Source organism: Astatotilapia calliptera, chromosome 23 (assembly GCF_964374335.1).
Source record: "Astatotilapia calliptera chromosome 23, fAstCal68.1, whole genome shotgun sequence".
Classification (NCBI taxonomy): Eukaryota; Metazoa; Chordata; class Actinopteri; order Cichliformes; family Cichlidae; genus Astatotilapia; species Astatotilapia calliptera.
Window position 1 is genome coordinate 1,361,706 of NC_137443.1, and position 25,337 is coordinate 1,387,042.

The 25,337-nt window shown below is 43.2% G+C and overlaps 2 protein-coding genes across 7 annotated transcripts in view; one reads left to right on the top strand and one right to left on the bottom strand.

Moving 5' to 3' along the window:
• The first annotated feature begins 2,755 nt into the window (after positions 1 to 2,755).
• On the top strand, positions 2,756 to 17,137 carry ncln (nicalin). Of its 6 annotated transcripts, none has more exons than XM_026158620.2 (15): positions 2,756 to 3,053; positions 3,657 to 3,847; positions 5,180 to 5,324; positions 5,404 to 5,498; positions 9,084 to 9,164; positions 9,338 to 9,441; positions 12,110 to 12,198; positions 12,370 to 12,509; positions 12,610 to 12,836; positions 13,405 to 13,492; positions 13,581 to 13,619; positions 13,826 to 13,989; positions 14,109 to 14,162; positions 14,350 to 14,428; positions 15,519 to 17,137. In XM_026158620.2, exons 1-15 carry the CDS (start codon positions 2,879 to 2,881, stop codon positions 15,579 to 15,581), a joined length of 1,734 nt encoding a protein of 577 aa, XP_026014405.1. In that variant the 5' UTR covers positions 2,756 to 2,878; the 3' UTR covers positions 15,582 to 17,137. The 6 variants fall into 6 exon arrangements, with proteins under 6 accessions (XP_026014405.1, XP_026014406.1, XP_026014408.1 ...); XM_026158621.2 differs by having other exon boundaries at positions 13,829 to 13,989; XM_026158623.2 differs by having other exon boundaries at positions 12,610 to 12,788.
• Positions 17,138 to 19,972: 2,835 nt separating this feature from the next.
• cers1 (ceramide synthase 1) overlaps positions 19,973 to 25,337 on the bottom strand; it is a 28,578-nt gene continuing 23,213 nt past the window's right edge. Inside the window, exons 3-7 of the mRNA XM_026158625.2 lie at positions 23,772 to 23,952; positions 22,948 to 23,109; positions 22,632 to 22,779; positions 22,380 to 22,519; positions 19,973 to 20,232 (exon numbers count right to left, since the gene is read on the bottom strand). Coding sequence (XP_026014410.1) covers positions 20,190 to 20,232; positions 22,380 to 22,519; positions 22,632 to 22,779; positions 22,948 to 23,109; positions 23,772 to 23,952 — 674 coding nt within the window. The 3' untranslated portion in view covers positions 19,973 to 20,189. The remainder of the gene's footprint in view (positions 20,233 to 22,379; positions 22,520 to 22,631; positions 22,780 to 22,947; positions 23,110 to 23,771; positions 23,953 to 25,337) is intronic.

Genomic DNA, 25,337 nt, shown 5'->3' on the forward strand with positions numbered 1-25,337 from the left:
CCACCGTACTTACCCCGACACACACACTGACTGCATCTTTTGTGTGGTTTCACAGAGAAAGTGTTTCTCTGTGGCTCGGGGTCGGGAGCAGGGGCCAGACTGATTCAGGACATTCCCAGGAGCACTGGAAGGAAATGAGGACACTGAGCAGTTCATGCAGGGTGTGTTGGGCTGTTGTTGTATCGCTCAGGCTTCAGTAGAGGAAAATGATTATTATTATTTTTTAAGTTTTTGCCAAGGCGACATCAAGAGAAAAACGTGACCGCACACATTTCTGTGCGCCAGTGTGTCGGGTGACCGCGCGATAACAGAATGTTATGAATTTTGAGCGATTGGACTCATGTGATGCAGCTGCTGCCATGCCGCTCACGCTCCAGCCACACAAGAACATCACTTTCCTCCACGAACAATTCTCCTTTTCTACTTTTGTCTACAGCGGTTTGTTTTCCTTCAAGCAGGCGGCGGGCCGTGTTAGCGGATCTCCAGATGATCATTTCTCAATAATGCGAAATCATTACAATGAGAGTTTCAACATCCACACTAAATTGGTTTTGTGCTTTGTTTGCTGCCTGCCCTCTCACCAGCCTGGGCATGGATTACTCATACAACAGGAAATAATGACGCCAAGGTCCATTAAGTGGGATGGCAGGACATCATATCAGCATTAATCTCCCACTTAGCAGAGAAGCCCCGGGAGAAAAGGAGAGAGCGATGGAGGGGAGATGAGAGAGGGAGAATATAGCCTTTCCCTATTGTACTGGGGCCTTTAATTTTTATTGTTTTTCTTTTTTTAATTATATAAAACTTCATTAGAAATATCTTTTTGATTTGTCAAATCTGCACCCAAACATGAACACCAATGATTTAATACTCAACATGAAGAGACTTTTGAATCGAACTTTAGTCAAAATAGACAATTCGATTTGACTGGATGCCTTCATTTGATTTAAATATTATAAAATGTTCGTTACTGCTGTGCATAATCGAATCATAGAATCTGTTTGCAAAGAGAAACAATACACGATCAGGCGTCACTCTGAGGGAAATCAGGGGGAGGGTAATTATTAGCAGTCTGTAAGATCCTGTGAACAGCAGGTTGTTAATGAATTAAATAAATGTATTATACCTTCCTGTGAAGTAACAAAAAAAAAAGCTTGCTAAAATATTTATTTCGTTTACATGTTTTTCTTTTTTTTTTTTTTGGGGGGGGGGGGGGGGGGTCCTCAGAGGAAGTCTTCTGGTTTTCCATAAAACTGGACAAAAACTCCAATAATGTAGGCCTCACTATAACTATACACATCTGAGCTTGTTTGTAGGCATGAACACCTCAGGAGAAATAGTTGAAATACTCAAATTAGTCATAAATGGTAAATGGCCTGTATTTATATAGCGCTTTACTTAGTCCCAAAGCGCTTCACACTACATTCAGTGGTCCACCCATCCACACACACACATTCACACACTGGTGATGGCAGCTACATTGTAGCCACAGCTGCCCTGGGGCGCACTGACAGAGGCGAAAAGTCATACAAAATCTATAAAATGAATTTCCAGTCAAATTTGACTTACAGTTCAGTGCAAAATTCTTGAGCTACCCCATATTTCTTAATACTTTGGTAGAAAAATGGGAAAAAGCTGCAGAAATGTATTGCTTGCGTATACTAAAATACAGTATATAAGGCTTCTTGAAGGTAATTCAAAGCGCTTCTTTGGATGTTGGCTGCCTTTAGTTCTGTTCTCTGTCAAGATGATCCCAGACTTTGGGTTCATTACTCCGTAAGTTCTGTGACCACGGACATGGACATCAGTGGCTCAGGAAGTAGCACTGGTCCTCTAAAAGGTCAGTGATTTGATTCCCCAGTCTGCATATCAAAGGATGGGAAATCATTTTAATATATCAAACATAAATAAATTATAACCCTGTGTTGCTTCCATCTGAGTATGTGTGCGAATGTTAGCCTTTGTATGAATGTGTGTGAATGGGTGAATGAGGCTTGTAGTAAAAAATGCTTCGAGTGCTCAGTTCACAGGTCCATTTACCATTTCTGACGGGGCTTCAGTGAAGAGTATCAAATGAATGAGCAGATGCATCATTCAGGTCCTGTATCAGGTCTTGGTTGGATTTCTTTTTTCCATTTCAAAGACATGACTTTCATTTCTTCTGCAAATAGTTTTTAGGCCCACTCCTTCTTTTCTTCTCCATTTGTACAGTTTTCATGGCTGTTTTTTTAAGGAAACACTGCACACAATGCTGAGGTATGCCAAGTTGTCAGCTAAAAGGTCTTTGGGAATGACTTTGTTGATACAAAAATACAATTTTATGTCAGTCAAACTGTCTTTGGCCTTTTTTTGTGGATTCAACGAAAGAAATGGAAACAAATGATTTGAAGTGCTTAAAGATACAATTTAAAGTCGGCTCTTTGCTAAGTTTTGTGTTATGTGTAGACACAACACTGATTCTCGAGTTAGTGCTTTTGCATGCTTCAGCATGATCACGCAGGGATTCTTCTGGTTTCCATGGTGCATAGCGCCATCTGGTGGTAGTAAATAATTTACAGTTCTTCCGTTATGGTTGTCCTACACGATCCCTGAAAGACCCATAATTTAACTCAGTCTAAAATAAGAAATTATCGATTGACTATTGTAAATAAAAAATAACATGTCTCTTATTGTTTACTGGGCACTTTAGCAAATCGGTTTAATGAAAAAACAAAAAACAGCAGCGTCAGACTCGTCGGTTTCCCGTCCAGAGGTCGTCCAACTGCCCGCCTGATCAGAAGTGGCTTCGGTTGCGGTTGGCTGGCTGTCAGTCTGTGGGAGCGGTGACAGCTCAACGGGTCGTTTTATCTTTAGCTTTGTGCCCAATACAGTCGCCACAATGTTTGAGGAAGCCAGCGAGGTGTTCGATAACATGTTTAAATCTTCGTTTCCCCTCACCTTCATCGTCTTCATCCCGGCGGTGCTGATCCTGGTGTCTCCGCTCCCGGCCGAGGCGTCGCACGAGTTCACGGTGTACCGCATGCAGCAGTACGACCTACAGGGACAGCCGTACGGTAAGGTGGCTGCTTCTTTAGCCTGCTTGTCACAAAAAAGCATACGTCCCTGCGTGAAGTTGGTGAGACTGGGCTCAGTGTCCGACACCAGTTAGCCTTGCTGTCATACACAGTAAGCGCCCAATTTCCTGAAGCGGAGTTTCAATGACAACAGGCTGCTAATGTAGCTTAGCATAAGCTAGCTCATTTCCCCATGGCCCAAGCAGGAGCCAGGCTCCTTTAAATAATGCAACCAGAGCTCAGAGCTGAAGACGTATCCTCATTTAGTACGTTTAATGATTTTAACTTAAATGTGAGAGGCGCAAAACCCTGGCAGGCCGTTGCTCCTCAAATTGATAACTAGCTGGATGAGTGAATGACCTGTAGGGCTGTATAACATGTACACTGAAGAGTGACTGAGGAGATGAAGGGTGTCTTAAAGGGATTCCTCTGTCTAGTATCTGTGGCAGAAATAAGTAAATAGCAGCTGTCAGCCTTGACAAATAGTTCACCACTCCAAGGTCTGTGCCGGGCAGCTTTTTTCACCCTCAGCATCCCTGTGTTGAAAGATTAGTTTCAGGTCTCACTCAGTGCTGCTCCAAACCTTGTGTCTTGTGTCCTCAGGTACCAGGAATGCCATCCTGAACACGGAGGCCCGTACTGTGGAGGCAGAGGTGCTAAGTCGTCGCTGTGTAATCATGCGGCTGGCGGACTTCTCCTATGACAAGTACCAGAAAGCCCTGCGCCAGTCAGCGGGGGCTGTGGTCATCATCCTGCCAAGGAACATGTCTGCTATGCCGCAAGACATAGTGCAGGTAGCGTGCCAGTCTGTAACACCACAATCCACTATCGCATGCTTCTTCATTTTCAGTTCAGTGCTGTGTTGGTTTCCACGGTGGGTTTAGTATATAGTGAAGTCAGAGTTTATTTCTATAGCACATTTTAAACAAGTTGACCCAATTGCTCCACAGGTTATGCAAAATATACACTCTGCATGAGGTTCAGCGCATGTTCCTTTGACTGTTTCCAGGTTGATTGTTCTTTCATATTAAAGGTACTGTGTTAGGTTTGAATCCAGTCAAGGCCACACGATCAGACTTCAAAGGCTGAAGTTTTGGGATTGCGTTTGCACCGTAGCACCTTTTGGCCCATCATTCTTTTTAATTTAGTGAAGCTGTGGTTTTGCTGGCCAGAGTGCTTTTGTTTCAATCAGGGCAGGTCGCAGTCACATTTATGACAAGCCCGTCTGATTTGTATATTATTGGCTTATTTTAGTAACTCTGGTGTTTGTTTTTACATAATCGTCGGCCATTTTTTAAATGAAAATTCACTAAAGCAAAGAGAAATGTATAAGCCTACCCTGTCCTAATAAAAGCTCTGCTACCATTGAGTGAGTCATCACTGATTTCGTTAGTGTGCGCTATAATTTATTGCATTACAACAGCAGGTAAGCTACTTTGTGCTCACAGCTTTAGTTTATATTTATAATTTGCAGAAGATATGACCAAGTAAGGCATCAGGTCTTGAGAGAAAAATGTGCTCTTGATGGTTGTATTAAGACATTTCAGAACGTGTGGCTTACACGTTTACATCGCAGGAAGGCACAAATGCAGACACACCCAGTGTTGACATTTTTTTATGCATAGTATATTTTTTCCCTTTCTGCTGCTAATAGTCTGCACAGAGATAAAACTAAAGCATAATTTTACAGCAGTAAGTGCCATGCTCGAGGGCACCTCAGTTGTGATAGGAACAGGAAGGCAGTTGTTTTTTTGACAGCACCACCCCTTTGAGCTGTTTTTGATGGGTTTCTTTGCACCATATAAGCCTGAGCGTGTGCTGTGTTCCTGTGTTCATGCTCTACATCTTGTGACTAATTAAACCTCCCACTTCACGCGTGGGAATCTTCTGGAAAAGGAGGGACGTATAGTAGTAGTAGGCATTTGATGTGTTATGTTAAACTAATTAACATGTCTGGTGAATTGTTATCTGCACAGATTTTTGTTACACAGCTCTGTAAATGTGTAAAGCAGTTTGCTGCTTCCGCCCATCATTTGTTCTTCTCGGCGCTGGCAGAGATGAAGCGGTTGAGTCACATTTCCTTCCCTTTTATTAACTCTGCTGTCCTCGACCGTGTCTCCCGGTAGCAGTTCATGGAGTTGGAGCCTGAGATGTTGGCTACTGAGACCATCGTCCCCGTCTACTTCGCCATGGAGGATGACGAGCTGCTGTCTATCTACACACAGACCCTGACCTCCTCATCCTCACAGGGCTCCTTATCAGCGGCCGAAGGTAGAGAACCTGCTGATGATGTGTATGATTTTAAACGTCACGTTTTAGATTTTTATAATGTTTTTTGTGCTTTCTCTAGTCCTGCTGCATACGGCCACAGCCAACGGCTTTCAGATGGTGACCAGTGGAGCTCAGAGCAAAGCCGTCAGTGACTGGGCCATCACCAGTTTAGAGGTGAGCCACATTACAAACTGATTGGATGTTCATTTATCTTTTCTGATTTCATCCTTGTGTTGTTCCTTGCCAGACTTTGGCGGTGGATAATGCTCCTGCTTTACAGCCATATGTTAACCATACTTACCTCTGTAACAACTGATCCATGAGATAATTGCCAGAGTGTTTACTGCGCCTTATGACAAATAAAAAAAGGAGAAATTAGATATCAGTTATATGCATTTTAATTTGCTTTATGTTTTAGTTTGTTGCTCACAGTTAGTTTATATAAAAATATATATTTGGGGAGGTTGGGGTTTAAAAAAGTCACGTTGATGTAGAAGTCTAAAAAGCTCATGTAGCAGATATGACACCATTACTAGAGGTGGGAACATCCCATAATACACTATTATTTTTTATATTTTGTTATGCTGAATATTGCAATAACATATATGTGAGTTATCAGCTTTTTTCAACTGCAAACGATGTGCTTAAAGGTAAACTTTATCAATAACTTTTATCTTACTGGATAAAACAAATAACTCAAAAATTATTTATGCAAAATGAGATCATCGAGCACACAAACGCTGTCATTAAATCCAACCATAACTGAAATCAGTTTGCGATCGAATACGGTCATTCGATTTGCTTCTGATCATCACAAAGACACAAATGCAGAAAGTTTCCAGATTCATGTTTAACTGTTACATTTGCACCCAGCAACGTTCCTCTGTGGTGCATGAGGTGGGTCCTCTTGTTCTTGTGTTTTAATTCATAAAATATTTAATGTCCCCTGTGTAAATACAATATTACCACACAAAATACTGCAATACTATGCTGTATCGTGTTTTCCCCCCCACCTCTAATATTTAGATTGCAGGGACCTCCAGTGTAAGATTACAGTTTCCATGTTTGCTACGTGTGTGTTACTTCCAGTAACACTTCCACCACATGGTCAGTTGTCATTGTTGTCATTGCTGTTGTATCTTAGTCACTATTGTAAACTCTGTGTAGGATACCTGCATGTTCATGTCAGGTAGATGTAAAGTATTAGGTGGCTCCACAGTGTCGCTGTTTACACTCTTGTTTTACAAATGTCGCTCCCGGGAGAAGAGACGGATCCCTTTGGCAGTCCTTTGTGAATAAGGAAAAGTAGCTTCATGTATGTTAGAATATTACAGCCTTTTTGGAAGATAATTTTTTTGTCTACAGCCAAAGCAGTACGGTGGTTACGACTATGTTTTACATAATGAAGGGTCACAGTTTTGTTTGGATCGTTTCTCTGAGAGCTTTTGAAGGCGTTTTCGTCCTACGGTGAACACGAGGAAAATCAACTGAGTGAAATGAAACGCGGTTTAATTTACTCATTGGGAACATGGTGCTTGATTCTACTCATTGGTCTCTTAAATGTTGCCAAGGCGAGTTGTGTTAATTAGTATTTTTGTTTTCATAAAAAACACTAATACATAACAAAAACCTATTCAGAGGATTTTCTCTCTGCTTTGAGGTGGAACCTGCTGCTGCCTGAAGCTCTGACTGTTGGTTTAGTGTTTTGTGTGCGACTTCTGAATATGTGGGTGGGCTTAAACTCCTGAACGAGAAACAGTCGAGCAGGTCAAAAGCTGTGGATTTACTCAGCAGGGATTACTCTGACTCAGTGTTTCTGGATGGGAAATAATTCAAAGAGTTCTTACAATAAACTGCAGTTTTAAACTGCTTGGCGCTGTTTGACTTTAGGTACTTGTGTGTAGAGCGATATGACCAAAACCTCATCTCCCGATATCAGACATCTGTCGTCCGATAACGATGTAAATCACAAAAATGTAACATTTTCTGTAAACTCGTGAATCTCGGGCAGCTCGACTTGCGTGAAGTGTTTCCAGCTGTGCGTCGTGTAGCTGGAGTCGAGTGTTTTAACCGATGCATGAAACGATACATTTTTAGACATAAGTTGTAACGGCGCCGTTTTCTTTGTGAGTATTTATTACACGGCGTGCTGCGGGGAAAAGCCTGTTCTAACGTTTGAGTCTAAGATCTATTTTTTAGCACCTGGCGGCTCTTTTTTACTTCTCATCTGTAAATAATCTGCATCTTTCATGTGATTCAGTTTATTTTGAAAAGTCTCAACAGGATCTTGAGCTTTATTGTGAAAGGTTTATGTGGAACATAAACAAGCGGATACGCGATGGCGTTACCGTCGTTGTTGCTAATGACAACGCATAAAAACAGGCGCTTGTCTGTCCGTGGTGTGGTTATATCAAATATAAGAGAAAGAGAGAACTTTAAGAAATTAATATAAACACTACAGCGACATCAGAACCATGAACAAATATTGCTGTAAACAGTTTATTTTGTGACACCACGAAACAAACGACAGCGTGAAATGAAACGACAGACGCTTTTATATCGTCATCAGATATATATGGTTATATCGAACAGCCCTACTCATGTGTAAATAGGTGATGATGAAGAAGAATAACTGTAACACTGCTAAAAACTGCTAAAACACATGATCATATCTTTTGCTCTCAGCACATTAATTTGCCAAAATAGACTGAACGCAATGAACAAAGTCATTGATTTTGACTGTTAGCATAAATAAATATTCTAATAAAAACACTTTGATTAAAGGCTGCATGTGTTTTAGTCATTACATTTTTTTCAGGTTTCTTCCTGTTTTTCCTGCCCGCTGTTGCCAGGTGTTGGCGCATAAGTGGTCATGTGATTGCTGGACTGTTGTTGAGAATCAACACTCTAAATTAATAAAATATTCATAAAATAATAAAATAAATACGTATAAATAAAATTGAATTGTTTTCTTTTAAACATGTAAATATAAATAAAAGAATACAGAACAAAAAACATAAATGAATGAATAACAATTCATGTTATTTAAAATTTACACGCTGAAAATGAATCTGAAGGCTTTGTCATCTGTCCTGCACAGTTCACAAGAATCTCTCCTCCTCCGAGAGTGATCGTCAGATTTTAATGAAACAACAAGGTTAGTTTGTCCTTGACTCTTAGTCTGTAAAGTCGGGACACTGATGGGAGCAAGACTTTACATTAGAGTAACCTTTGAACTGTATCAGACGAGCGCGTTGATGTTGTGATGTCCAAATGGACAGAAGCTGTGTTTGCCTGAGAGTTTCATGGACTATCTCAGTACCACAAACTCACCCCTTTGTTAAAAGAAAGAAAAATATTAGTTGTTTATGATCTTGAACAGAATGACTGCAGTTAGTGTGTACTCATATTTAATGAAACCTCTGTAGGGGATGCTTATCTCTGAACTCGCTTTACTCTAATTGGAGATAATTTATGTGAATTTCAGGAGCACATGTCACTCCATCCTCTGCTCTCTTATAATAAATGTAGGCGCGGCCCTGCTGGTGAAAGGTGAAGATTAGAGCTGATGCAGCCTTTAAGTACATTATATTGACTAAAAACAGTCATTTTGAGCTTTGTGTTAAAAAAGCGCTTCAGTCTGACTGCAGAGGATCAGCAGATTAGCAGAAGAGTGGAATTAACTGAACACAGTGAGATTGTTTTCTGTTCCTCTTTTATTCTCAGCGTGATATAACGGCTGAATCTGTTTGCTCACAGGGCCGTCTGGCTGGAGTTGGAGGAGAGGACCTCCCCACCATCGTGGTGGTGGCTCATTACGACTCCTTTGGTGTTGCTCCGGTATGCTTCTTTTTTCCTAACTCGGTCATCACTGACAACTTGGACACAGTCAGGGGGTTTGTCAGGAAATATCTCCAGGATTTGCTGAAGTAGGAGAGGTTATATTTGTGGAGAGCTGGTCAAAAAAGAGAAAATAGGGCAGCAAAGTAATCAGCCTGTGCTCTGTTGTGTAGTGGCTGTCATACGGAGCAGACTCAAACGGCAGTGGAGTGTCCATGTTACTGGAACTGGCCCGACTCTTCTCCAAACTCTACACCTACAAGAGGACGCACGCTGCGTGAGTAACAACGATCACGTTACGATTCTTTCTGATCATTTGTGCCTCAGGTAGCACCGTGGTGCGATGTCTTTAAGCTAGACGTCGCGCTGAAGGTCTGTTCTGCCCCTGCGTTCACAAACGCATGAACTCGAGTGACATTCGTAATCCATACGGTTTAATATGATGTCAGCTATAACAGCTTCCGCTCTTCTGGCAAAGCTTTCCACGGGGTTTAAGAGTTTTGTCAAGAATCCCCCAAACTGTTCTTTCAGAAGCATTTTTGTGAGGTCAGACACTGATGTTGGCTCCGCTCTAATTCATCCCAAAGGTGTTCTGTCGGGTTGAGGTCAGGACTCCACGCTCGCTCATCCGTGTCTTTGTGCACTGGTGTGCAGTCATGTTGGAACAGGAAGGGGTCGTCCCCGAACTGTTTCCACAAAGTTGGGAGCATGAAATGGTCCAAAGTATGCTGAAGCATTAAGAATTCCTTTCACAGGAACTTCTCACATCTTACATAAAGGGCGAGCCCTTTTCCCTTTTCCCACTCCAGAGAACAAGTGTCCGCTGCTCCAGAGTCCAGCGGTGCTTTGCTTCACGCCAACACTTTGCATTGTGCTTGGTGATGAAAAGTAAGATGATTGAGCTGCGTCACTTCTGTCTGCCGTTTATTTACTTTGTGGCAAAATGTCGAGGAAAAGTGCCGAGTTTTATCTGAAGCTTGTACCACTGATATTAATCTTTAATAACTGTCAAAATTGAGAGGAAACCAAAACCACTGCTGTACAATGCTCTCTGCTGGCTTAGTTGAATTGGTCACATGACTGCATCAAATGACTAAAATGCTTTTGAAAGCCTCCGTTTACGCTGTCCACACCGCGACGCGAAACCGGCGCTTTCCAATTTATCCACTTTGAAGAGCGTTTTCAAAAAACGCCGTCTCAGTGTGGCTGGAAGGCCAAAACGGAGAGAAGAAGACGGGTTTTCAAACAAAAACATATCAGTGTGGACGTCTGCGCTCTATGATTGTCGTTCCAAATCACTTCTGCTTCACTTCAGCTGTCTCGGTGCAACGCTGGAGTTCACTGAGATCCTTTCACACGTTTGTAGGAGCGGTCTGCATGACTTTATACACCTGTGGCCATGAAAGTGATGTGAACGCCTGAGTCCAGTGACTTGGATGGGTCAGTGAATACATCTGCAGCAAAGTGTATATGAGAAAACAGACGTAGCATTGATCGCTGACCTCAGTAGTTCATGTGAACATAAGCCAGAGTCTGTTTGTTACGTCTGTCTCATTTGTTATGGTCAGGCTGCTTCTTGAGGACTGTATTGAATTATCTTTGCACTCGGCTGAGATAACGAGCACATCTGACCGTGTTAAACACTCAGAGTGGTCACTAATATCCTGATATGGTGTGTCTGAAAGTACTTAACAGCAGAGGAAGTGAAAGAAATCACTTGTTAAAGACTGTGAAAGTGGACTTTACCATAAGTGCAGCGTTGGCACTGCTGTAGGTCTTATATAAGATGGATGTAGTAAGTGATGGCATCCGTCAATGGTTTTTAATTGGAGCTGAACTGAAGCCTAGAGATTGGCTTCATCATCATTTTTTCCCTGCTGGAGCCAAGTGCGATCAAACATGGGAAGCTGTGTTATTACACAACAACCAAATCAAAACGATGTGACTGCAGGGCTGCGCTTAGCTCCAACTAAACTCCATCAGATGCTTATTTACAGTAAAAGAGATGTGCTGAGCATCTCACTTCAGCTGATTGGGTAATGCCTCCTCAAAGTAATTTACACAAACACAGTATAGATTTGAATTTAAGGACCCTCTTGACATCACTGTAGTCAGTCCAAGCCACATATACTGTCAGTCTAATTTTATTCCTATTTATGGATATTATGGAAACGAGGGTGACACATGACTGGTAATCTGTGTTGTCTTGTTTTATTGAAAATCTGTGAATTTCTCTGTTATTTTGACCATTTGTTGAACGACCACAAGCACTCAGGAGATTTAGATTTGATCGATTGTTATTTCTATAGCCCCGAATCACAACAACAGCTGCCTCACGGCGCTTCATAACAATCAATTTACCCACTCTGAACAATCACTCGGCAACAATGGAAAAGAAACAGGAAGAAACCTTCGGCACAGGCTCAGGGAGGGACGTTCAGACATGCAGTGGAGGAGAGATTGATTTAGTTTGTTCGTTGTTATTTGTGCTTCTTCCACTTTAGCCTCAATTTCAAGTTGTGGTCGTTGCACTTTAGATAAAACTCGTTGGACATTTGCGTCATTTTAGAAAAACCTTGTTTTTTATTTTCCGTAGGCGCCATAATTACAGGCTGCATCATTTAAACACCACATTCTGTTGCTGACCATGTGTTTACAACCACAGTGATGGCTGCTTCCAGCCGGATAAGACGCCATGTCTCAAAGCTTAAAAGTGTGCTTAGAAGGCACCGCCCACACCATCACATCACCACCAATCACACAAAGGCAGGGCAGATCCATTCTTTCATGTCACATCAGCTTGAAGCATTTTGGACATTCCCCTCTGGGCTCCCATCTCTGATTGGATTGATTTGTTGCCATGTGATTGGCTGTTTAGATGTTTGCAGTGAGTGCATATACCAATATTGCAGAAACCTCTCATGTGTGAATCGTGCTGTGTTCAGGTACAACCTGCTGTTCTTTCTGTCCGGCGGAGGAAAGTTTAACTACCAGGGCACCAAACGCTGGCTGGAGGACAATTTAGACCACACAGGTATCGTTCAGCAGTCTCACACAAACCCTGCAGCATTCATGCGTCCATAATCCACATTTCAACAGCAAGTTAATAAAAACATATTTTATAATTATTGAATGTAGTTTGTAGTATTTTTAGTAGTAATGTGTTTAAAAGCTGGTTACATCTGTTGTCTCTTCTTCCCGTCAGACTCCAGTCTGCTGCAGGATAACGTAGCCTTTGTGTTGTGTCTGGATACTTTGGGGAACGGAGACTCTCTGCACCTCCATGTGTCCAAACCTCCCAAAGAGGGAACCCCTCAGTATTCCCTTCTGAAAGAGCTGGAGGCGGTAAGAAGTCACAGACTCGATGAGTCTTGGAGCAGCTTAGACGGATCACCTTTCTTCTTACACCCAAAGCAGAGGTTACATTCTTCTGTCTTCCTCCCAGGTGGTTGCGAGTCAGTATCCAGAGGTCAAGTTCTCCATGGTCCACAAGAAAATCAACCTGGCTGACGACATGCTGGCGTGGGAGCACGAACGTTTTGGGATCCGCCGCCTGCCCGCCTTCACTCTGTCCCACCTGCCCTCGCACCGGCTGGCTCAGCGCTCCAGCATCATGGACGTGCGGTCAGTGTCCCCCTCCTCTCGCCACGGAGCGGGAGAGCCCCCTGCTGGGTGGGTTCATTACTGCAGTTTCTTGAATCACCAAAAAATAGTGTTTCCATTCCAGCTGCCGGTCATGAGCTGTGGTCAGATTCTTGTTTTGTTGATGTTTTTGCTCAGGAAGGTTGTGACTGAAATGGTCGTTATGATGAGATGGTCATGTTCTTTAAACTGCCGTTAACATCGATGCACCGTCTACATAACCTGTATTTCTTTTTTGTTTTTACTCCATTTGCTTTATTTGATGATATTTTCCACCAAGATTCAGGAAAATCTTAGCAAAGGCATCATCTAGATGGTCTTTTTTACTCTGCAGACAGGCAGGACTTTTCCATGCTGTCAATAATGTTTATGATGTTTAATCTAAACGAGGTTGTAAGGAGTCAGGAGAGTCGTTTCCTCTCCTGTAGCTGTCGATTTGTCTTTTCTCTGTGAGCGAGCATCTTCTCAGACTTCCTACGTCTCAGCCTGTCTGTGTGTGAAAACAGACGCTCTGTGATCAGCTCCCTGGTTTCTGCTCTTCGCCTCGGACGACTTCCTGTCGTCTAACTGTCTGCAAACTCGTATTTGTGTCTTACAGGCCTCACGTAGATGTGAAGAAGCTCAGCAGGAACACCAAGCTGGTAGCAGAGGCTCTGGCGAGGGTCGTCTACAACCTCACAGAAAAGGTCTAAACAGCAATTTTTAAAAAGGTTTAAACCGATGAAGATTGTAGGCACTGTGATGCTAATGTGACCTGTTTCTTTAAACTTAAAGGCAGCACCTGGAGACCTGCAGATTTTCACTGAGCAGATGGTACGTCACCTGTCTGTCCTGTTACATCATCATCCGAGTCGCACGCCTCCCTGGAACCTGATTCATTTTATTTTCCTAAAACATACACAGTGCAGCAGATAACTTGATTTTTAGTTCTGAATCTGGATTCGTTACATCTTCAGTCTCTCAGCGATCACAGGTGTTGAGCTCACGTGTCTTTTGTAATATGGTCGGTCTCCTACCAGCAGGTGCAGGACGAGCAGCTGTCAGCCGTGGTGGACTGGCTCACGGCGCAGCCCAGAGCTGCTCAGCTGGTGGACAAAGACAGCACCGTGGTGTCCACCCTGGAGTATCACCTGGGACGCTACCTCAAGGATGTCAAAAGACACTACGTCAAAGCTGACAAGAGGTAAAAAAAAGGAAAAAATCCACACCCGCAGCGATGGGAGGGAGGTTTATTTGATGTATTTCGTAGGTTTTGATCGGTGTCCTCGTCAGCATGTCAGCTCTTCATTCTCTCCTCTTCAGGGATCCAGAGTTTGTGTTTTATGACCAGCTGAAGCAGACGATGAATGCTTACAGGTACGGCTTCAGGGAGCTGGTTTTCTCTGCACAGAGGGGCTTTAAGGCTCCTCGTACCTCTGCAGCTCACAGCTGTGATGTCATAATTATTTTGAAACTTTGTTGCATATGAGATCAAATTCATAAATAAAACATGATGTAGTAACGCTCTCTGCCCCATGTTAAACTTTTCTTTCTCCTCACTCAGAGTGAAGCCCGCTATCTTTGACCTGCTGCTGGCTGTCTGCATCGCAGCCTACCTGGGGATGGTGTATTTGGCTATCCAGGTAAGTGTCACTTTATTCATGATGGCATCGTTTCGACTCATTAGGGGACACTTAACTCTCACATCAGATCCAGGGAACCAAATACTCCAGTCGGGTAATTCACTGAGCACAAAATGATGTAACGAACATCAGCGGAGATGAAAATTAAATTAACCATAAGGGCTTGATTTGATTCACAGTCACAGTTTAGAATCACAGGCTGAATCAGGATGTTGCTGTTTGCACTCCTGACAGTCTGGAGATGAACGCGTTCAGATTTGGATCACTGCTGTGGTGCTGTTTGGTGGATTTGAACACAGTGTTGCATAATGTCCTAAAACGACTGCGTGGGCCCGTCAGTGTCTTTGTCATCCAGGACCTGCAGAGACGCTCTGGGCGCTGTACCCACGTGAGGCCCAACAGCTGGTCTTTCATCCTGGTACCCAGCGGGTTACAAATATGCTCCCCCAGTTATACTGGATTGTGTTGCAGGTGGAATAAAGTTCACCACAGCAGAGACTTTCACATCTCTCACATTTACTCTGTGTGAACGGCTGGTGAAGAAAACGGCGTCCTCCTGTGGCCCCGTCCAGCTCCTCTCATGTTCCCTGGTGTCTCCTCCACACTCTGAGGATCTCTGTTAATTTTCTGTCAAGGCCTCTTTTTGTATAGGACACACCATCTTATTCTTTCGCCTTTTTAAAAGCAAACACTAACAGTGTTAACAAAGAGATCAGGCCTAGATTAACAGATTTATTGCACTTCTCAACAATGCAGCGCCATCTGGTGGCAGACTGCTGCATAACCTTCAGAATACAACAACTTAGCGGCTTTAAGCATCAATTGAAATGGAAAACAATTAGTCAGGTACCGACTACAAGAGCAGCTAGATTAGCCCCAAGGCCAGCTTCAGAATACCCTAACCCAGCGGTCTCCAACCTTTTTTGCGCCACGTACCGGTCCGAGGCCCGGGGGTTGGGGACCTAACCCACACCTCACCAGGTGTAGTTAGTCGGGCAGTACCTGAAGACGAGTCCACTGCGGAGCTGCAGAGGTCTGCAGAGTGTGTTGGGCTCATGAGACTAACCCTGTTTCTTTTGTCTCTTTGCAGAACTTTGGAGTCCTGTACAGTGTTGTCCGTAGAATCACTCAACCCAAGGCCAAGGCCCACTAAGGCGTGCAGCAGCGTTTACTGCCCCGGACCCTACTGTACCCTTTTTCCTCAAATTCAATAAACTCTAGCCAATAAGACACTGAGGCTGGACCGAGCTGCTGTTGTCACGATGGTTTCCAAACCAGCAGAATCACTTCCGTTTCCTTCGTCCGTAATGCACAAACAATGATGTCAGATCCTGTCTTGCTGCCAACTTTGACCCGTTTGGTCTCATGGACCAGAATAATCAGGAATCATTTCAGTCTCCACAGATGTCTCTGTCATTCATTCAGCGTGGTCACCCATGTTGTTTTTAACCTCTAATGACGGGGGTTAATGTCACAGGTCGTGATGAGATTGGTTGAGATGTCACGTGGCTGCACCGATCGCTCCCCGTCCCTCTTCTCGGCGTACTTCACGAGCCAAACGTCGTGACATCACGTGTTGTCTCAGGCAGCTAGAGGGAGAAGCTGACCGCACAGTTTATCCCAGAATTTCCTTTTGTCAGGAGGGCTGATCACCAGGGAGTCTCTTTAAATATAACGCTCGCACGATCAGCCGCTGACGGTTCGCTGTGTCTGAAATCGTCTAGTGTTGTGTCGAGAGCGACTGGAGCGTTTCCTTTGAGTGAAACCCTCAAACACGAGTACTGTTTACGGACATGACGTCGATCTGTCTAAATGAAATGTGAAGTAGTCTTTAGATCGTATCTCCATGCCTTTAATACAAACCCCGTCACATCATTAATGTAGTTGTGCAGTGATAGTTTTCACTTTGGCGTTTCTGTTTGCTTTTCGTGCCATTTGTTTGTTTCCTGTGACGTGTCGTCTTTGTCTGATTTGCCTTTTTTTAAATCTCCAAACTGATTTAGAGAAACGGTCACGCTGGTGGCACCAGCTGCTCGGAGAGCTTGTTTCAAAATGTCACATGGAGCCATGTTTTGTTTTTCTTCCTTATCTAATCAATAAAATGAGCCCCTCCCCTTTCACCCCTTTTCTAATCAGTAGATGGGACCTTTTGCTGACTTGCAAAAATATGATTTGACCAAATCAGATATTTTTAAATCCTTGCCCTCGTCTTTGCTTTGGGTGAAAAGTGTTAATTTGCTTTTTTAAAAAATGTATTTTCTGTTACCACATGACCTGTGACCCCTCCCCCTCCCAATCAGCAGACTCGTGGAGGGGGAATATGAGTTATAATTTATTAAATGGCTTTGTTTTTGTTTCGTGCACTGAATCTGCTTCATCTGCAACACTTGATCTTTGCAATGAAAGTGAAAACGGTTGTGATTAAAAATAAATGACACATGAAAAACACTCAAATCGTTCTTTACCCACATGTTTTATTTCATGAGAAAAAAGAAACGATAACATTGGCTGAATGGTATTAAAATCGTATTACAAAAAAGCAAGTATGAGGTTTGTTTTTATCAAGTAGTCGTGTTTCAGAAAGTGGCCAGATTCAGTTCAACCTCGGGGGTCATTTGTACATCTTTGTGCATCAAGGGTCCAAAACAAGTTAAAACACATTTGAAATTAAGAGATTTAATTATTCATCCTTCAGTTGCTAAATCCACCTTTTAATTTTGATCTACTGATGAACAATAAAAATAATATTAATAAATTACAGTGCAATGCGTAAAAATACCTGCAGGGCTTTTTCTGGCCCTGTCGCTCTGTTAGCGCTCCTCTTTGCTCCCACAGACACTCGCCTCATCAGCTCGGGTGGAAATTTTGGCACAATCAAATCATGACAAAGCTTTGGGTCAAAAACTTTGAGGCAGTCTCTGAAAGTTTGTTTCTGCCACTGAATTTCTTATTTCATCTTTTTGCAATTGAAATTTTGATTAACTCTACTTGCCTTTGTTTTTCAGTGGTGGAAAAAAAGCTTCCATGTTGACCAGAAACAATCTGAACGCCATTTTTGTTGTTTGTTTATTGGGCGAGGACGAAGCTGAGGTGCCGAGATCAACGTGTAATAATCCGCTTACTGCAGCCTCTTAAATAAGGTGACTTCTCAAAGATGCCGTTACACCGATGAGTCTGTGGAAAGTTCCCTTTGTGTCGTCACTCCCTAAAACATTTTTAGTAACTGCGAACCAGCCAACATACCTGAACAACAAAAACACCTGATTGGACCTCATCAGTAAGGTCACCCTGTCAGTTATGAAGCTTTGGCGACTGTATGCATACAGGGACCAAATACATCCTCATTTTACTTTCCATCACCTGCAACAGGAGGTCCTGTGAGTCCTTCATTCATTCATCATCACTCCCCTAAACATAAGGGAGTGGGGGTGATGAGGTGAGAGCGCACAGTGGGCTCTGCCGCTAACGTCTCGGTCCTGTTTGTGCACTTTAACATCGCGCCCCGATGTTCTTAGTGTGCGCTGATGGGGAGCGATGAGGTCAAGTTCACACGACCTCAGCTGTAAGCCAGTGTTGACAGGATGGTTTTAGTCAACTCTGAGCCGGGGGTGGGCGATGTGGGTGAAATCTGTCATAATGATCATTTTTAATATTCATAATTTGTACTTGCTGATTAAAAACACAATGAGGTTCTGAAGGACAGTAACCAGGGTGGAAGCAGTTAGCACATTGGCTAGTGTTACGCATAACCATACTGCCCACCCCACGAACAGTTACTTGTACAGACATCAGCGCAGTTGTACGAGACGTTTCTGAGAGCGCCACGTCAGGCTTTAGGGGCGAGTCACACCCGATCCAGGACGTGGATTTTTGAGGGTTTACTGCAGACTTCATTCTGAGCTCATCGGCAAACTACGGATCGTCTCGCCTCACAGCAACATGTCGGATCAACCGTGTCACCTACAGTACAGATGTGTCACCACTACAGTAAAACGAGCGCAAGCCCACATTCAGATTAAATGGAAGAGGTCGGAGACTAGATCCAGATGTTTGCCACGTAGATGGACAAGCCCCCCCCCCGGTCCCTGAAAATATCCGACCTGGGCTGTCAGATCACGATCAGCGACTCACACGCAGCAGGAAAAACAACGACACATCTGACATACAAACTGCTCTCTCTCAGGAAAAATAACAGCAGCAAATTAAAATAAATCAATGCAGATAATCTGCACCAACAGATACTAAGGAAAAGGAAATAAGTTAGCTCTAACCCCCCCCCCCCCCCAAACACGATGCGAGCAGCGTGGAAGACACACAAAGCAAAGCGGATCGTCTCGTAGGGACAGACGACATCTGCAGCCTGCTCCAGCAGCACAAGCATGCTGTTCATCCAAACAAGCGCTTGAATTTGATCGAGAAGGTGGAGAAACTGAAATATCCCTTATTTTCGACAGCGGCCGTTCCCACTAAAGTGCGAGCTGGAAACCAGCGAGGGAAAACCGAGGGAACAGTTCCCTTTCACTCGAGTTCAAGTTATTAATATGCTCAAATTAGAAATCATAGAAAAATCTTCCCTTGGGCTGGGGGAAACGTTTCTGGGATATTTGTGTTTGGTGGCCTCGCTGCGCCAAAAACATAGAGAAAACAAACAGATCGCTTTTAGGACGAGTTAGTAAAAACTTCATGATTACACAGCTGTAGGATGTTTCGTGATCATTTCATAGCAGTTCCAAAATCATTCCGATGTCATGCATTTCTGAATTCCATAATCTGCGCATACATAACGTTTTGTTTGTCATCGTTCAGTCTTTCCATGATTATTATTGGCTCCTTTTTTTAGCCGCCACCACCTGAAATCTTTTGATTCTGAAACCCAGTCAATCAAGTCCAGCTATTTGCTGTCATTAAACCAGCTTGTACGCCTTCATGTCAGCGACAGATGCTCTGCGACACACACACACACACACACACGAGAACAAATAATTTAAAAAACAAAGCAAATGAACTTTCCGTACAGGAATGACAGGTGGATATTCCTAATGCCTGCGATGGTCAGTACAAGAGAAACAAAAGATTAAAAAACATCCACTTTACACACACACAGCCTGGTTTTTTGAAATCAAGATAATTGAAAGCAGGCAGCCAGAGCCGCCTGGTCCCAGCCACCGACTTGTGCGATGATATGAAAATCAATACATGGTGAAGCGGCCATAAGGCCAGGCAGCCTTTCTCACACCACTGCGCCATGTTTGCTTTTTACCCTTCCTCCTCATATCATAGGTCAGAGAGGACGGGCGGAGGTGTAAGACGGAGGAAGCGATTCATTAGGAATTACTAAATATCTAAATGTCTACAGAACCATTTACTGGCCAAAACCTTTCCTTGCCTGGGCGCTGCGGTGCTGTGCACGGTGCTGCGCAGGGTGCTGTAGGCCCCGCACAACTGTACGCGACAATCACAGTCCAGCTCTCATTCAAACTGCTCGTTTCTACTGAATCTGTCAAATGTAAAGTTAACAAGAGTAAGACAAAAAGTCGGCTGAAATAACATTCACAGTGCTCCAATTAAACCAATCTGGAAACAAAATGACAGCGATGATTTGAAATGTTCTAAAAACAAATACAGAGAGTAAAAAGTCATCAGACGCGATGTTTCCCTTTCAAGATGCTCTTCCTTTAAAACATGCTCCACGCTGAAGGAGGGCGTCTTTGTCTTGCATGTACCAGCAGCCTAGTGCCAGGTGGTGGCGACGGAGGGCCTGTTATAAATGCTTCTCCTTTGTGATCCCGTTCTGCACGTGTTTCCTGGAAAGAAAGCCAGATGGGAGAGAAAGGAGTGAGAATCCTGAGGTGATCAGCAGAAGTGAGACATCAGCAGACACGGGGCATATCAGAAGTGTTCAAGGCCAGGCAGATAAGGACCAAACAGCACGTCCGGGGCTTTCTTACACAAACTCATTTGCCTTTGGGACAGGAGCGCACATCTGATAACTCAGCCTACCTGAGTTAGTATTCAAAATGAGGCTAGTTTTAGACACAGCACAGCAGGGATGCACATGGCAGCCCCTCAGATAACGACATGAACCTATAACCTCAGCTAAAAGTACACTTTGCTTTTTGTCAGCACTTCTTAGTTTAAAGCTCACTGCTGCAAATACAGATTACACAGGATTCACAGAGAAACAGCTTGTGACTATCATATCATGTGGTGACTTTTGATGTAAGCTAACTGCTTCCACAGGTTATGAAAGTGCATTTCTTCTGCTTAACCAGCTGTTGGTGAGCTGTGGGACTGTGGAGCTCTGCAGGCAAATATGTATTACAGCATGTAGCAAACCAAGTTTACACAGCGGGACCCAGGTGAAAACAGAGGTTTCAAAATTTTAAAATCCCTTTCACGGGCTGTGAAAGGGATTTTAAAATGTAATATTTCAGTTATAAACAAATGTAATTTGAGGTACCAGAACTTTTTCTGTAACTTTACACATTGGTCATGTAGAAAAACTGAGACTACTGTTGAAACTGAACTTCTTTTTCTTATCTTGAGAACATGTTTAGCTAAATGTCTTTACACTGACAGAAAGCGGAGTGTCACTGCTCCAGCATCCGGTGTCCCACAATGTCAAATTAATTTACTATCTCTGCATTAAAGCTTCCTCTTTGTCTAAGCAGCTGTACAATGTAGCCTACAAAGGCTTAAATATACAGCATCACATCTTACCTTAATGCTAGCAGTGCTACGTTAAACGCTAATTGTAGTGTCAGCTTGCTAACATGCTAAATTAGCTAAACATTAGCATGCTAAGATTAATGCAGTCATACATGCTGTTTGCAATGGATCATTAGCATCAAGCTAATAGACGCTATGCAGACCGACAGAACCACCTTTACCAGCATTAACGTGAAGTAATGGGAAGGAACTTTGACCTTAATTCTTTTCTTTCCTCAATTATTTCCAGTCAACTGCATGTAGGAGAGGAACACAGCTTTCAGCGTGGCAGTCTTTCTATTGGCCAGTAGGGGGCGATCTCCTGAGCATTGTCTATTAAGTCTACCAGAAAACGATCCTACATCTTTCTTGATTGACCTTGTAGTCTCAAGTCTTCCTTAGTATAACATTATTCTTTGTTCCCACTTAAAGTGGAACAGCAGGAAATTCTTTAGGGCACGGCTACTTACACCCACAACAATTTAAGCGTCCAGTGTCCTCAGTTTGTCTCACAGCTTAGCACATTGCTGCCTCCCACTGGTGTTGTACATCAGTGCAGTGTTTGGCATCCCACTGAGTGGGTAGCGTTCTGTGTTTGTGTCCCATCAAACAGCATTATAAAGGGAAATCTGTCTAATGTCCAGTTTCCCAAATTCTCCTTTGACCCAGTCACACGGGAACCCACGAGCACATGCAGTGCAGGCTCCAGGAACCCACTGAGTTTCTCTGCTAGCTCCAATCCACTCGCCAGCCTGAATGTCCCGGCGTTAGCCTTGTAAATATGATGTCATCTTTCTGAGGCCACGTTTACCTGATGCTTCGATGTTGTATAGCTTTCTGCTGTCTGCTTCCCACTCAAGCTGTCACTGATGATTCAGCCTCTCGCTGATGAATCGGTCAGCTCAAAGCACAAAGCGCAGCATCAAAGAGCTGCTCGCATGGCTTTGGGCTCGCCGTTTTGTTTGTTTGTTTAGTATACTCGACATATTCCAGTAAGGCTTGGCTATAGAAATGTGTTTCATCATTAAATGTGTATTTTGGTAACGTCTGGATGTCTTGTACTGTCAGGCAGCGCTCAGAGAGGATGGTTGAAACAGGACCGTTTACAGTCTAATGTGTTAAATCTAATAATTTATTAATGTGGAAATTCTGCCACTGAACATCAGCACAGCTGCTTTGGTTTCCTCTAAAATAAGATCTACATTACATGACCCAAAGTACACATGCTGAAGGTTGGGCTCACCCCTGTGCAGAGTTGTGATGTCCAGCATCATCAGTGCTGTTTTCTGCTGGAGGCTCCTTCCTGCTGTCCTCGTCCTCGTACTCCCTAACATCGTTCACCTCCTTTACTTTCAGCAGCTTCACTACAAACATCACAATGAACTGCACACAACAGGGGAGGAAAACAGGAAATGCAAAGAAATCAGACGGCGTGTCCAAAAATGAAAGACTTTCAGGGTTTGAATGAAACATTTGACAAAACCAGTGTCCTCACCAAGAACCAGTAGATGTTCATGAGAAGCAGGGCGAAGAGAAGCGCATTGAAGAAGAAGTAAAAGGGGATGTGGGGGACGGACTGGAGGCTGGACACACATGTGGCATACATGACTTTGAGGGGGAACCAGTACAGACGGAACCAGAACCTGAGAGAGACGAAAACGGGAACACAATGTATTACATATCCGCTCGTCTTCAGCGTCTTCCAGACAGAATAATTATAATGCTGTCAAGACTACAAAACGCTTCACCGTGATGGAGAACAAATGGAGAACAAGCAGCTGAGGAAAATAAGCCGATGTTAAATCTCTCACCAAGTGATGCTGAAGCTGACAGAGCCCAAGTTGGACAGCACGTCGTTTAGCAGGTAATAGCCTCCTCCTCTGGACTTCAGGTAGACGTTGAGCTTGGTGAACTCCAGCTGGATGTCGTTGATGTCGTGCAGGAATAACACTAGAATCCCGATGTTGTGGTATCTGGAGGGCAGAGAGCACAGACTGTGGCACGAGGATCCTGATAGATGCTGAGCTCGGTGACAAGAAGAAAGCAGACTTGACTTTTACATTTTCTATACATTCACTCTGTTGTCTTTGTTCTTTGGGTCGGTACAATGTGATATTTAGACACACCACATAGCTTTTTATCCTTTTTACCTCAAAACACTGAAGAGGTCAGCGGTCCAATTACAATTCAGTCTTATATATATATAGCTCCAAATCACAACAAAAGTTGCCCAAAAGCATTTTGTATGGCCTACAACAACACAGAGAAAGCCACAGTAATCATATGAGCCCCTAAGAGCAAGAGCTCTGGCGACAGTGGGAAGGAAAAACTCCCTTTTAACAGGAAGAAGCCTCCGACAGAGCCAGCCTCAGGGAGGGGCGGGGCCATCTGTAACGTGATAAATGTCATTCCCTCGATGTTGTCAGCAATCGTATTTACAGATTTACTTTTTTCTGATAATTTGCATTTTACTTAAGGCAGTGAACGAACACATCTGCTCTAGTTTCCACTAAACTCTGCCTCCTACCCTCCAGTCAAACTGGTGTTTCGACTAACCAACCAAAACTATACAATCATTCATGAACTGTGATTTTGTGCTTCTGTGTTAGAAAATGAGCTGAAAAACAAAAAGTACCTGAATGCGTAGGAGAAGCTGATGAGCGCCAGCGTGATGATGTGGTGCACCACCATGACAGCAGAGTCCTTCCTCCATGCGTCCATATAGATGGTAGCATAAATGGAGTGGCCGTAGAAGCTGCCCTGGATCAGGTAGGCGATGGCGATGTCTGTAGGCACTGACATACCGCTCTTCCAGTCTGCAGGGACAGATGGGAAATTTTATCCTGCTTGCATAAGAAGGTGTTTTAAGAACACGCTTGTGAATGTAGATAATGAATGATGTACAGTAAAGCATTTTGTTTTTATTCTGGACTTCACTGTTTCCCTTCCTGTCGCCAACGCCGTCTTTAACACGACCATAAATAACAAAGATACTCTGTTTACAGGGCAGCAACACCACACACTGGGCGATACGGGTTTCTAGTCTTAACGAGCTTTTGTGGGGGGTTTTTTTGGTAATACTTTTTTGTAATACTTTGTAATTTTAAGCCATTAAACTGTGGTCAACCAAACATGCAGAAAGGCCTCAGCTGACAGTGAGATTCAAATCCAGAGCTCATTAACATCCGTGCACAAGTCAATCATGTGTGCACTTCTTAAAGCCTCTAAAACACATGACTACCTGCCGCTCATCAACATCTTTGTTAATCGATAAATGCACGATGACCTCGGTTTGGATCGAGACGCGCAGTGAAATCAGAACATCTTCCAATAAACACGAGTCATGCAGCCTCTTGAAGAAGTTCACCTCTGAACTTCCTCACATGCATCCTATCTACATCCTTCTTCTCATAAGACAGCTTCTGCTCTTTGCACAATTTCTCACAAGATAAAAGGCGAAGAGGCGACTGCGTTGCATTTGTCACTGCGGTGGAACAGAGGCGTGCCTTTCACATCAGGCCCCCAGCTCACGTGATGGAGGCACATGTTTGTCTCTGCCAAAATGTGGTTTAACGCACTGTCGACCATTTGTGGCCAAAAATAGAGTCACAGTATCTGTCAGATCAGATTGTGGTGGCGTCTAGATCTCAGAAACATTTACAGTCAAACACCATCAGCATCTGCTGGTGACTGAGTGAAGAATGACTCAGCCACACTGTTTGTGACACATTTGATTGATTGATTGAATCTTTATTTTGAACATGTTGAAAAAGTATTAAAAAAAAATAGAATTAAAAGAGACAAATGAACAAAGCAAACAAAAGGAAAACGAGCAACCACAACTCCAAATAACGTCCATGTTCAAAAAGGAGCAGGAAGAAGCATAAGCTTATTTAATCCCACCCCTTTTCCACTATCTAGTATCAATAGACTACAGAAATACCTCCTTGTAATTACATTATATGTTATGTGTAATTTTTATTTTTATTTTTTTTTAATATATACACATATATGTTTCTATCTATCCATACCTACGTATATACACACATACGCACATATACACATTTTCAATAACCCCATTAACACCTGAAGGATACACAACCTACAATTTTATATATATTTAATATATATATATATATATATATATATATATATATATATATGTGTATTTCATGAAACAGACGACTGTGGAGGCTTTTTT

Bases quoted from the DNA above. Each gene is read 5' to 3' on its own strand.
- ncln (XM_026158620.2), top strand. From the start codon at position 2,879: ATGTTTGAGGAAGCCAGCGAGGTGTTCGATAACATGTTTAAATCTTCG. The intron at 3,848-5,179 runs GTAGCGTGCCAG...GTCTCCCGGTAG, and splicing joins TGCCGCAAGACATAGTGCAG to CAGTTCATGGAGTTGGAGCC. The intron at 5,499-9,083 runs GTGAGCCACATT...GTTTGCTCACAG, and splicing joins GGGCCATCACCAGTTTAGAG to GGCCGTCTGGCTGGAGTTGG.